The sequence below is a fragment of the Saccostrea echinata genome, unplaced genomic scaffold (genome assembly GCF_033153115.1).
Source record: "Saccostrea echinata isolate AGI-Se365-2 ecotype Australia unplaced genomic scaffold, CSIRO_AGI_Sech_v1 ptg000054l, whole genome shotgun sequence".
NCBI lineage: Eukaryota > Metazoa > Mollusca > Bivalvia > Ostreida > Ostreidae > Saccostrea > Saccostrea echinata.
This window is the reverse complement of record NW_026889803.1, coordinates 53401766-53415220: the sequence shown is the minus strand read 5'-3', so window position 1 is coordinate 53415220 and position 13455 is coordinate 53401766. Positions and strand designations below refer to the sequence as shown.

Below are 13455 nucleotides of genomic sequence, written 5' to 3'. Positions count from 1 at the left end.
TGATTTTTATAAGTTTTAGTTTTCCAAAGTTACAGCAAATAAATAATGATAATTCTTTTCTTTTTTTTTTTATTATAAGAAAATAATAGAATTTATTGGTTCTGTTGTTTTCATGGACTTTATTGGTTACTTGTTTAGTAATATTATTCTCAAAAGCTGTGCTCTTTTCCTAAAATGCTTGCTTCTGGGAAATATTAAACAAACTATCTTCATTTGACAAAATTTTCTATCTCATGGGGTATTCTATTGTCAATTTTTTCTTTAACATAATACATCAAGGGCAAATCTAGGAATTTTCCCGGGGGGGGGGGGGGGGGCTCAATATACAGTTACCACTGAAATTCCTTTCATTCAATGACAATATCCACCCTGGGTCACATGCTCATTATAATCTTGCAAAGATGTCCATGAATAAGAGGATGTAATGTATTTTCAGCATATGTCGTACTTGGATTAAGGGGTCATGATTTCAGAATTTTGGAAGAGATGTAACTGCTCGTTATAATCCTACAGTGTGCGTGCTAGGTGTCCCAGGGAGATTTTGGAAGACTGGATGAAAGTTGCCAAACCTCGCTTTCAAGATCCAAGCTGGTGAAATGTTGGGGAGATAAATTGCATTATTTTTGTTCCCCTTAATCCATAGAAGCTACACACAAAATTTTGTTGAAATAAAGTCAACCATTTCGGAGAAGAAGCTGAAAATGTTCTAAATGTTACGGACAACGTACGAAGGCTACGGAAAACCATAAAAAATAGGTCACATAATTCAGGCGCCCTAAAAATAATTGACACATTTCGATGAAAAAAGGGGGGAGGGGTCTGGATGTCCTTGGAATTTTCAGAGTTGTTAAATTTCCATGTAACGAAAAAAATGGAACCCCCCCCCAAAGACTGTAAGGAAGGAGAGTCATGTATTTGAAGAAAGTTGACTAAGGAAAGTGTCTTCTAACCTCTCCCTCCCCCCCCCCTCCCCCCCCCCCAACACTCATCACCACCAAACACAAACGAAATATGTATTTTAGGTTTGTTTACTTTTTCGGTCAACAGATTTCCCACCCTGACATGTGCGGTTAGGGGGTATGTGGGATATTGCATTAATTATACCTAAAATGTAAGTAAGATAAGTCAAAAAAATGATCCAAAAATCTTAAAACCTGAGAGCTTTCAGCGACTGGGCCCCCACCCGATTCCCAACGGCCTTCCCCCTTTTTCAAGAAAGCTGGATCCGCCACTGATATGCCCCCCCCCCTTTGGAAAAAAAATTCTGAACCAGCCCCTGAAGAGTACTTGGTCAGATGACGCAGACACTTCAAGGAGGAATTCGAACTCGAATAAATGAATTCTTTTTCCATATCAAACAATAACCATAGGGTAAGAAGAAACACTCTATAATGTTTCCAGCAACTGTCATGTTTCATATTTCTAGCATGCCAACATGAAGTGGCTGCACATTCCTGTAACAGGTATACTGTCGATGTTATTTGCTCCTTGGGGAGCTTAATTTCAACAGAACGTTTGTTGTTTTCTACAGAATGTTTGTTGGTTTACATGCACTTTTTTCTCTTTGAAACAAAGGTGAGTATCTTTGAAATAAGTGACTGCACATTCTTAGTTTCAGCAAGAAGTTGATGTTTGTTTACGGAACTAGCTCAGTATCAATCGTTTTTTTTTTTTAAATGTTCATGCTTCTTCATTTATGGAATTAAAGAAAAACTGCATGGCGAGTTCTATAAAAGTCCTAAAAACGTTTATTTCATGGGGACTGGATTGTTTATGGCAATGGTAAAAGGGGGAGGGATAAATAATAGGAGTGAAACGGTTCACCGCGGTATCGATTCACCGCGGTATTTTTTCTCGGTTTGATACACGGTGCAAAATCTCTAATTTTCGGTTCGGTTCATTTTTCGATCGGGATCGTTATTCAGTCGGGTTTGGCATAAGGCAAAACACGTTACTCAGTATAAATAAGTATAGAAAACGTAAATTTTTGATGACTGATAGCTTGTAAAATAATTTTTGACAGTCAAATAATTTTAATCAATTTCTTCTAGTCAATTTGCAAATAAAATTCGTAAAATATGTGACTAGATTTAGAAGAAGAAAGCATAAAACAACGTTGAATTTGTTTCCTTCTATCAAAATGTATCGTATCGAAAATAACCGAACCGAGACAAAATTATACAATACGTATCGAACCGTGAGGGAGATGTATCGTTTCACCCCTAATAAATAAATCATAATGGTAAGAAGGTGAGGGGATCTCTTGAACTGATTAAAACGAATAAAATTTTGAATCATATTTTTGATCATGGCGATCACTGGATGAAGGACTTAGTGGGATGAAATTCATGACTTCTTGGTCCAGGCTACACACACTGTTTCTGTAATAAATTTTTGTAACCCATAGTATAATAATAACGTACAATTATTGAGGTCAGAACGATGATTTAGACACCTGAGGAGTACAATATTCACCGAGCATGGTGGGCGAGGTGAATATTGTACTTCGAAGGTGGCTAAATCATCGTACTGGCCGAAAAAACAACAATAATTGTTTTATTATATGATTAAATGATTAAATGACACAAACTCATTAAAGCAATACATGCCATTTTACTTGTTTACATTTACTGAGGTACTAGCCAAACACAATGAGAGAAAAAGGGTTAATTAAAATGAACATTTTAATAGTTGTATTATTTTCGAATTTTAATGTAGAAAAAATAAATATCAGGCGCGCATTCGGGTTCGATTTCGAAAAGAGGGGGAGGGGCATTATAAGGGGGGAAATGACAGCTTACCTGAAAAAAAATCTTTGACTAGCTCCCCTCCCAAAAAAAGAGGAGGATTCTCCTAAATCAAAATTTTATTTGGTGGGATGTTAAGATCCATAAACGGGGTGAGGGGCTTTCATTGAACATTTTTATCCTTAAAATTTAAATTATAAATTTACCTTCTCAAAAAAAGGTGGAGAGAGGGGCAACACTCCCACTCCCACACCCATCTTTTACCCAAGATTCTATGTGTCTTAAAAGTTATGTTCATATGAGTGGAAGTCAGGTGCAAGTGAAATAACTTTTCAAAACTATTTGTATCAATTTGAAATTTTCCAATCTATTTTCAGTCTAATGTTGAGAAAAAAATAAATCCTTATATTTACCTAGAAGGTCACGTGCAGGTGAATATAACGTAGTATTTTTTCTACAATGTTGGATCTCAACCAATCAGAGAGATAGGAATTATTCAATCATATAATAACACTTATTATTATACTATAGGTTGAAAAATACAAATTCATTTTCAGAGTACTTGTGTGTAGAATCAGAATCGTTTTTAACAAAGTTAGTTGATATTATATGAAAATTCGTGAGTTCCATTCCTATTAAAACAGTTATCTATGATGTCAAATACCCTGGGCCATGTTTTTCCAAAGAACTTAAGACTATGACCAATATTTACTTTTGCAGTTTATTTAATTCTTTGCAGTAAGGACCCTCTATATACCAGTGCAAAATGTTTTTTAGGACACTGAGAAAATTATATCGTATAAATATGTAAATATTGAGGTTATATAATATATATTTAATTTTCAATGTATGGCATTTACCCCCAGGAAAAATGTTCAAAGACAACAAAGTATCAATGAACAGAAATCACTGTTGTTTACTTCAGTGGAGAAAATGGATGCAAATAAATGTTCAATTAATTTATCTTTGCCTTTTGAAATGTTTAGAATGCTTGAATTGATCACAAATTGAGCAAAACACTGTAGATCTCAATTTATTTGAATTAAGATCTAAGGGCAGATCACTCTAACTGTAGAATAAAGCCACAGAATCAGAACTCTTTAGTGTGCACTATAGAGAGGGTTCTTAGTAAAATTGTGATTCTCATGAAATAAGAAGATTGCAGTTTTGTTATTTAATATAATCTCTTAAAATTGTCCTGTTTAAAGTTGGTGAGATTACTCTGTGATATTTTTGGACTTAGTCGTACGTTCTTTCGTAAAACAGGGCCCTGGTTTTCAATTGGTCGTGGGGAATAATGGTATAAAGTGTAGAGGTTTAATTAACAGCAAGTATATACATTGATGTTAACCGATACATGACAGAAAATTTCCTTTATATTGATCAAATGTAAAAAGACTTCGTAATGTGTCGAATTAGGGGTGTTTTTGGCATATACTCCCACGTTCTTCGTCAAGTAACTGGCTTTCAAGACTTATGTATTACAAGTTATGTTTGTTATTTAATTGAGAAATTGAATAAAATTAGTAACATTTAAAATAATTACATTCGTGTATAACTGATAACGTGTAATCAATGCACTGTACATGTATATACTATTACAACGAAGTGGTCATTGCAGATGTTAAATTAATATTTAATTGTTTCTCATCAATAAATTTCAGCCCCTGGCAATGGACGAAAGTGGTGGCACTTTGTAAATTATCATGATAACTGGTGCTCGGTTCACATAGCGAACACATTCCACGATAAAATGGCTGAACCTGGTCCGTACGTAGCAAATTTTAACATACGTAGATGGACAGTAAATCAAGACGACTCTATTAATAGCACTTTCGACGTTTGGGACAAAATACTAAACTTGGACGAGGAGTTTGATTCCTTCGTCTTGCACCCCTGGGCCTGGGTAGAGGCGGATCTAACAATCCCATTTTACGTGTACGTTTTGCCAGTCCTGGCGCTCCTGACACTATGTTCGAACACTCTTATGATCACCGTGTTCGTCAAGGAGAAAATGTTTTCGTCGATAAACATTCTGATGATAGCTATTGGTATTTCTGATACTTTACACGTGATCTTGCCATCTCCTTTCTTACTTGCGTTGTATTTTTCGGACGTCTCTCCATTCATCCCTAACCATTACTGTCGATTGTGGGATTATTTAGCCAAGTATATTCCAGAAATAACGCACACGTCGTCAATATGGCTGACCGTTTTACTCAGTTTCCATCGCTACATCGGTGTGTGTTATCCTTTCTATATCAGACAAATCTCGACAAGAAAGAGAAGCGTTTTGTGTGTTATAGCAGTATATTGTTGTTCTTCAGTGCTTCATTTCTGTCGGTTTGTGGACACGACGTATGTTGATTTTCATGTTGTATGGGGAACAAAAGACATTTTCACTTGCAAGGCGGTGCATACCGATTGGCTAAAAGGATACGAAGTTCTGTATGAATGTATCTACTACTGGAATTGTATTGTACTAATCAAGGTCCTCCCTCTGTCCATCGTGGTGACGTTAGATTTTCTCATGGCTAGGCAGCTACTTCGTGCCGATAATAAACGGCAGCGTTTTCTATCGGAGAACCAGACCACCAAAGAGAGTCGACGTGTGACGTGGATTGTTATTGCTGTTGCCGCCATCTTTTCTTTGGTGGAGATTCCAGTAACGATCATACTTATCCTGTGGACACTCTCCATGGTTCATGACAAAATGTACGTGTCGGAAGTGAAACTGGGGGAACTGAGCGTCATTTTTAACATCATTATCTACATATCATTCCCGTGTATTTTGTTTCTCTATTGTTTGATGTCTAGGAAATTTCGTAAATACTTGCCGTGTTTATCTCTGAAACTTACTATTGTAAATAAGTTCCAAAAAGCAACTCCAGAATCCAACGATACCGAATGTTGATTCTTATTTATTTCTATCTTCGCATACAAAATGTTCCATAGTTGTAAATATTGGAGTAAATCATAGACACTGGTGGTTGTGTTTTAATTTTGGTTATTAAGAGGTTAAAAGATACCAGGGACCTATATACTAGGTCCCTGAAGATACTAAATAAATTCTCCGTACAGTATAAGATAAGGGTGTGTATTTTGACTCGTGCAATTAAGGACCAGCACCTGATTCAACAACACACACATTGAAATCATCATGTCACAATTCAGAAGTCAACAAATTAAAATAAAACATTAATTTAATCCTACATTGAAATGCATAATTTCCTTCTTTTTGGCTTTATACCAATAGTTTTATAGCACAATTTTAAGAAGTCTTTGAAAAATATACAATAATTCTTTACAATTGATATCTGATATTTCTTAAAGAAGTAGATAATGGTGTCTTTGTGATTTTCTCTGCTTTTAGTCAGGTAAAGTTCTCTCTTGTCCCGTGCTAAGATGATCTGTTGTTCTTCTAATTGGGCGGTAATTCATTTGTTACTTGTGGAAAACAGAGCTAGAAGACCAGCAGCTAGTCCAACAGACATCAAATAGTTACTAACCTGAGTTAAGGACAACTCTGTTCATTAGATGATAAATCTAAAAATTCTGTTCAAATATTAGTTTACAGTGTGTTTTTATTTATTTTTGTTCATATTTTATGAACTTTCATATGATTTTTCTTTATTCCTTTGTCACTCACATGCAAATGATTCAAATAAAACAATGTATGGAGTGCTGTGTCAATTTTACTGAGAGACTGAAGCTCACTGGACACATCTCCAACAAAAATGAGGAAGTGTAATCAGTGATCAAAGAAGAGAGTAAAATTAGAATTTTGAATAAAATACTGAGTTTATCTCTTTTTTTTACAGTTCAATTCTAAAGGAATTTGTTAATCCTTAATGTCCCTGTACTGTCCAGCTGATTTTCTGAAATGTTCTTTTTCCTTTCTGTACTCTTAACCTTACTTTTCATTAAACTACCTTACTTTCAAATTAAACATGTATTTCAAATCCCATTTTAAAGAGAAAACCAATTCAAAGCCTATATCTGAATTTGAATATACTCCAACAAATGAATATAAAAGGTTTGCATTATAAGTTTTAAAATATAAACCTCTCTGGTGTTGCGTATTGTATTTACATATTGAAAAGAAAGGATACAACATGGGTCCAAAGTTCTTGAGGACGTAGAAGGAACAGAGGATGAGGAGAACCAGATAAAAAGCATTGTTGTAGAAGATAGAGAAGGTGGTGGCCTCATAATCTGCTACCTCATTCTTCTTCCAAAGGATCCTGTTAAAATATTGTAACAAATGAAGAATCTTTATAAATATCATGTACCTCAAATTCATCCTCAATCCTTTCTCCCCAGAAATGATAAATCCTGTGCCACATAACCTTAAGTGATTACATTTATACACATTATAAAGAAATGAAAAGAAATTTCTTTTTTTTCATTGTTTTTTTTTTTTTTTTTACCTTTCATCTCTTTCCTTTCTTGTCATTTTCTTGTCATCAGCAAACTTTTTCGTCATCTCCCTAGTGACTGCTTCTTCTCTTTTAAGAGCAATTCTGTTGAAAAGTCATGATAATATTGGTTTTGAACAAAGATCAATAGGGTGATATTTTACTGAATTCCAAATAAAAACTTTTTTTGCAAGAGTAATGCCCTATTAAAAAAAATAATTAGTGAATTCAAAAGATTTAACAATTTTGTAACCTATTAAAAAAAGAACTTGTAAAATCATATTGGAGAGGTATCAATCAATCACTGAATACATGAATTTTATATTTAATTGGAGATTAAATAACATATGAGAGAAATTGCCTTTTCACAATAACCATGGAACTGCTCTTTTGCAGGGCAAATTAATAAAATTTGGCAAAATTATTGTTGGCAGATAATAAAATGACATTTATTAAACAATTGCTGTTATGTCATATTTCCCCAAACTATATCAATTCTCCCTGCAAAAAGAGCAGTACTCAGGGCCAGGGAAGGGGCCACACCATGTGCCATATGCGCATACTGTCGAAAAATGGCGCAAAATGCGGGTATGCATGTTTTATTACTTTGTAAGTTCATTGCAGTCCGCACTATCTGTATTCTTCATCGAAGTTCTAAAGATAGAATCTGTGATGTATTATATAATAAAATCGGAACCATCATTCGGCATATTGGCATCCACTGGCAAAGTTCAATTTGTAAGTGTCAAGCTGACCACAGCTTTACGAAAGTCACGCACATGGAAAATTTATATACCTTACAATGAAAAACCTTTTCAAAGAAGTCCACTTATTTTAGCCTGTCCCGTGATCCCTAAATCGGCATCGTTAAAAAATGGTGCTTTTGGTTTAAATATAATTTTTCTAAATACTATTTGGTTAGAATCTAGATGATGATTGACTGAAGTTCTTAGAAATGGAAAAATCATTTGCACTAGTCAGTGTCATATGACTTGTCAATTCCTATCACACTTTTCTTTTTAATTTTCCTAAATTATGTTGTCAGAGATATATGCATTATCCTATAGCATCATACTATGATTTATTTTTGAATGGCCCCAATATATTTCCCCTCAGCCCCTTAAATTTCAAAATGGCCCCATCATTTTATGAACAGTGGGGCCATTGGCCCCACCTGTTGCTTGACCTTCCCAGGCAATCAGTACTGCAGTTATCATGAAACAAAATGTACTTACTTGTGCTTCAGGACAAATTTGACATTCTTGTAAGCATAGGCCACAAGGTAAGTACTGACAAGCGTTCCTACTGCAAAGAGAATTCCAGACTGATACAGGTCCATCTGGTGAATCCTCCAAAACAGCCCTGTAATTAGACAATCTTATAATACACTGTGAAGATTCAGTAGTAATTGAATAATTATTCATACTATCTAAAATAAAATATAAATCTTTTTCTTCAATTTTCCTTCATTGTCTTCTCTGAAATTATAAATCAGTATAAAGACTTACTAGGCAAAACCTATAAGAAACTGGAAAGAAAATCATATATAATTTAGCTCTTGAAAACTTCAATTTCTACATACTGTAACTGTAAGCTGTATAAATCAATTTTCGTCCTACAGACAATTGAAGACCTACGGATTTAATTTAATATCCCCCCCCTTCCATTATAATGACACGAAGATTTTCTAGATCGAAGAAGGGGACACTTCTAACAACCTGACCTCCCCGCCATATACATTCTTTAACCTAAAAATTAAAGGTTATAGAATTTATAAATACATATGTTCACATTTGATATGCATACGTGGCAAACTTACATATGGGTATAGCTGAGACGATCAAAGCATTGCCATAAAACAGCGCAGACGATTTAGTGGACACATTACGACTGAAATCCTGGAGAAGTAGTTCTTCCTCTTTGGTTAATGATTTTTGTGCTTTTTCTTTCTTGCTAGCCATGACTGTTGCGTGTACAGTATTCAGTCCACAAATGACCGGCAAGTGACGAAGCTCGGTAGTAGTAGAGCACCTTACAGTATTTTTTAAACATTGAACCCGACAGAAATAAATCAGACCCCCCCCCCCCCTAAAAAAAAATCGACACACAAGCGCATAAAACAAAAGAAACAATAAAAATAAAAATAAGATTAAAAAAAAACAGGCCAAAAAAATATAAAAAAAAAAAATCATCAAAAAAGAAACATATCCGGTGTACTAGTTAGTTTGTACTAGTTAAGCAAAAAATAAATCATATTTTTCAAGAAAAAAAAACTAAAATCAAATCATGGGGAGGTACGGTGGTACATTTAGGACACGTAATAATTTTTTTTTAAGATACCAGGAAATATTTATCTCGTGAAAACGAAAAACTATCTCGTGAAAACGACATAATATCTCGTGAAAACGACATATTATCTCGTGAAAACGACATAATATCTCGGGAAAACGACTTATTTTCTCGTTTTAACGACATAATATCTCGTGAAAACGAGATATTATCTCGTGAAAACGACATAATATATCGTGAAAACGACTTATTTTCTCGTTTTCACGACATAATATGTCGTTTTCACGAGATATTATCTCGTGAAAACGAGATATTATCTCGTGAAAACGACATATTATCTCGTGAAAACGAAATAATATTTCGTAAAACGACTTATTATCTCCCGGAAACGAGAAATTATCTCGTGAAAACGAGATATAATCTTGTGTGAAATAAATTTTAGAAAATCATATTTACCAAAATTGATTATTTTTCCCCAATTTCACTTACATACTTATTATATATGGATCATGCTTTCTTTCATAACCAAGTAGTTTTCTGCTAGATTTGAGAAACTTTTTCTTCTGGTATATTGTATTGTGAGCTATATTAATTAATGTCCTTCTGACAAGACAATGTGCTATCCTGAAATACTTATTATTGCCTTTTCAAATCTATTTGTCAGTGATTGAGATAGATGACAATAAATATGTTAATATAATATTATATTTTATTAAATAAAAGTTGCATTGAGCATGTATACTAAGTTATACATCCATAGTTACATTATAATTATACATTATATTGTGTAACCCTGTGCAATTTCAATCAAAATGTCCCCTATAACTGAGCTTAAGATACAGATCAAGTTTGAGTTTCATTCCTGTTGATCGAATTAAAAAGAGTTATGACCATATTTGCCATTTTTTCCAAACTGTTTTACATAACATATATTTGCTGAATATCAACGTTGGTTTGGATCTAGTCTCCTTAATGCGACATTTTTTTTATCTAGGAGCTGTAGTATTTGTATTCTGAAATTTCTTAATATTTTTTTAATGATCTTTGAAACCAAAATGAAAGCATTCCTTAATGACTTCCTCTCTTGTACACTCTTCAACCCTATTTGACAACGAATAGCAAAATACTAAATCAGGTTGTTCAATGTATGTAACAAAATTTAACGTCGAAAAAATATGTCGTTTTCACGAGATAAGTCGTTTTCACGACATATTATGTCGTTTTCACGACATATTATCTCGTTTTCACGAGATAATATGTCGTTTTCACGAGATAATATCTCGTGAAAACGAGATATTATGTCGTGAAAACGAGATAATATGTCGTGAAAACGAGATATTATCTCGTTTTTACGAGATAATATGTCGTTTTCACGAGATAATATCTCGTTTTTACGAGATATTATCTCGTGAAAACGAGAAAGTAAGTCGTTTTCACGAGAAAATATCTCGTGAAAACGAGATATTATGTCGTGAAAACGAGATAATATGTCGTTTTCACGAGATAATATGTCGTTTTCACGAGATATTATGTCGTTTTCACGAGATAATATGTCGTTTTCACGAGATAATATGTCGTTTTCACGAGATAAATATTTTTCCTGGTATATTAAAAAAAATAATTACGTGTCCTAAAAGTACCACCGTAGGGAGGCAACAGAAGCTGCTTCAAAATATTAAGTTTGCTTTTGTAGGATGTAAGAAAACAACTCCTGGAGATACTTTATCAAACAAAATATCCTTGACTTTCATGAAGTACTACTGTACTGATCTATGTCATTCCCTTTTGGGGAGGAAGTTTCATTTGAAAATATTTTAAATTGTATACACACAAAAGGATAAGAAGATTTTTCTCTTTTTTCAATTAGCGAGTTAAACTCATCAGTTTAATTCAATTACTGTTATACTTGTTATACTTGCCCTAAGGATATAGTCACAATTGATAAGTACTATACCTGAAACCCCCTCCCCCCTCCCCCCTTGGAATTTAAGGAGTTATGAAATGTACATAGTAAAGCAACTAAAAAATGACCTTGGAACCCCCCCCCCCCCCGAAAACTCGGACCACTCTTTAGCTGGTAGGAAGAGTCATACATATGAAGCTATTGCTAAGTGCACGAAATAAGTTGAAAGGAGTAAAATTTACTTTATTTTATAAATAAACTGTTTTTCCTCTAGTTTATTTTATAAATAAACTTTTCCCCCCTAGATCCGCACCTGAGAATAATAGAAATTGTTATCAAACCCATGTCGAAGCAAATGTAAAAGAATAAAAGCAATTTAAGACCGCGGAACAATAACTGGCAAGGCTGGAAATATACAGCTTACATACACGATTGGACGCGGACGTCTGAGAAAACATCTGATTGAAATTATAGTTCGAAATTCATTTTCAATCCACCGTAGCTACATTCTTAAGTACAGTGTTGCTGATTGATCCAGTAGACAAATAATTTCGATTTCGGAATAGTTTGACATTCTATAAACCAGAATTTTCTCTTCATTGTTTTTAAAGAAATTAATTATAAATTGGGACAAACATTCGATTCCTGTTTGGTGTGCATGTGTGTGTGTTGTGGAAGGGGGGGGGGGCTGAAAAATCCTGGAAATAATTAAGAAAATTTTTTTTAGTTTGGACACCCCTTCCCCGTTTTTGCTTGTCAAACATTTTTCAGTCAAGAAAAAAAAAATAATATAGTCTCTTGTTATCCTAGAAATAAATATATTCTGTCATGTGAAGGCATGAACATAAATAATCTGATTCGACAAGATTTGCAGCCCCCTCCCATCTAGAATCAAATGGCCCCTGAAAAAATATCTATCTTCTGTAACTTCTGCGTGTCCTTAAAAACATTGGGAAACAAGATGTGTTTGTGAAACACTGATGTCCCCGTATGGCAGCTTATGACGAAGGTTAAAGTTTCTCAAATACAAGTCAAACTCCAGGACAAGAGATCAAAAATGTTGGTACCCAAAGATCTTGTCTCGAGGAATACACCTGTGAAATTTGAAAGCCCTAGCTCCCACTGTTCAGAAGTTATGACGAAGATTAAAGTTTTTTAAAAGTAAGTAAAACGTCAAGGTGAAGATCAACCGGGGCCCCAAGGGAAGGTCTTGTCACAAGTGATACACATGTTCATGAAATGTGAAGGCCCTAGAACCAAACGTTCACATGATATGGCCAAGGTTAAAGTTTTTTTTAAAGTAGGTCAAACTCCAAGGTCAAGATCAATGCCAAAATTGCTGGTATCCAAAGGAAAGTTTTGTCCCAAGGATTGCACATGTGAAGTATGAAAGCCGTAGCACCAAATGTTTAAATGGTATGGCAAAGATTAAAGTTTTTCAAAAGTATGTCAAACTCCAAGGTCAAGGTCAAAGGGTCAAAGTGGTTGATATCCAAAGGAAGATTTTGTCACAATAATTACATATGTGAAGTATAAAAGCCCTAGCACCAACCATTCAAAAGTTATGGCCAAGGTTAAAGTTTTTCAAAAGTAGGTCAAACTCCTAGGTCAAGGTCAAAGGGTCAAAGTGGTTGGCATCCAAAGAAAGGTCTTGTCACAAGGAATAGACATGTTAAATATGAAAGCTCTAGCACCAATCGTTCAAAAGTTATTGCCAAGATTAAAGTTTTCAAAAGTAGGTCAAATTCCAAGGTCAAGGTCACAAAGAGTCAAAGTTGTTGGTATCTAGAGAAAGGTCTTGTCAATGAATACACATGTGAAGTTTGAAAGCCCAAGCACCAACTGTTCAAAAGATATGGCCAAGGTTAAAGTCTCATAAAATTTTTGCAAAAGTGGGTTAAACTCCTAGGTCAAGGTCAAAAGGTCAAGTATGGTGGTACTCAAAGAAAGGTCTCGTCACAAGGATTACACATGTGAAATATGAAAATCATAGCTCCAACCAATCAAAAGTTATGGGCAAGGTTAAAGTTTTTGCGGACAAACAGACAGACAGACAGATGGACGGACGGACAGGGCAAAAACTAAATACCCCCGAATC

At 34.4% G+C, this 13455-nt stretch overlaps 2 protein-coding genes across 2 annotated transcripts; one reads left to right on the top strand and one right to left on the bottom strand.

Annotated features, from left to right (window-relative positions):
* Positions 1-1467: 1467 nt before the first annotated feature.
* On the top strand, positions 1468-5733 carry LOC133172213 (sex peptide receptor-like). The gene is made up of 2 exons (XM_061307062.1): positions 1468-1575; positions 4412-5733. Exon 2 carries the CDS (start codon positions 4501-4503, stop codon positions 5659-5661), a length of 1161 nt encoding a protein of 386 aa, XP_061163046.1. The 5' UTR covers positions 1468-1575; positions 4412-4500; the 3' UTR covers positions 5662-5733.
* Positions 5734-5932: 199 nt separating this feature from the next.
* On the bottom strand, positions 5933-9163 carry LOC133172216 (translocon-associated protein subunit gamma-like). Its single transcript, XM_061307066.1, has 5 exons — positions 8985-9163; positions 8401-8527; positions 7178-7270; positions 6860-6991; positions 5933-6251 (listed from the first exon to the last, which is right to left on the bottom strand). Exons 1-5 carry the CDS (start codon positions 9124-9126, stop codon positions 6185-6187), a joined length of 561 nt encoding a protein of 186 aa, XP_061163050.1. The 5' UTR covers positions 9127-9163; the 3' UTR covers positions 5933-6184.
* Positions 9164-13455: the final 4292 nt, after the last annotated feature.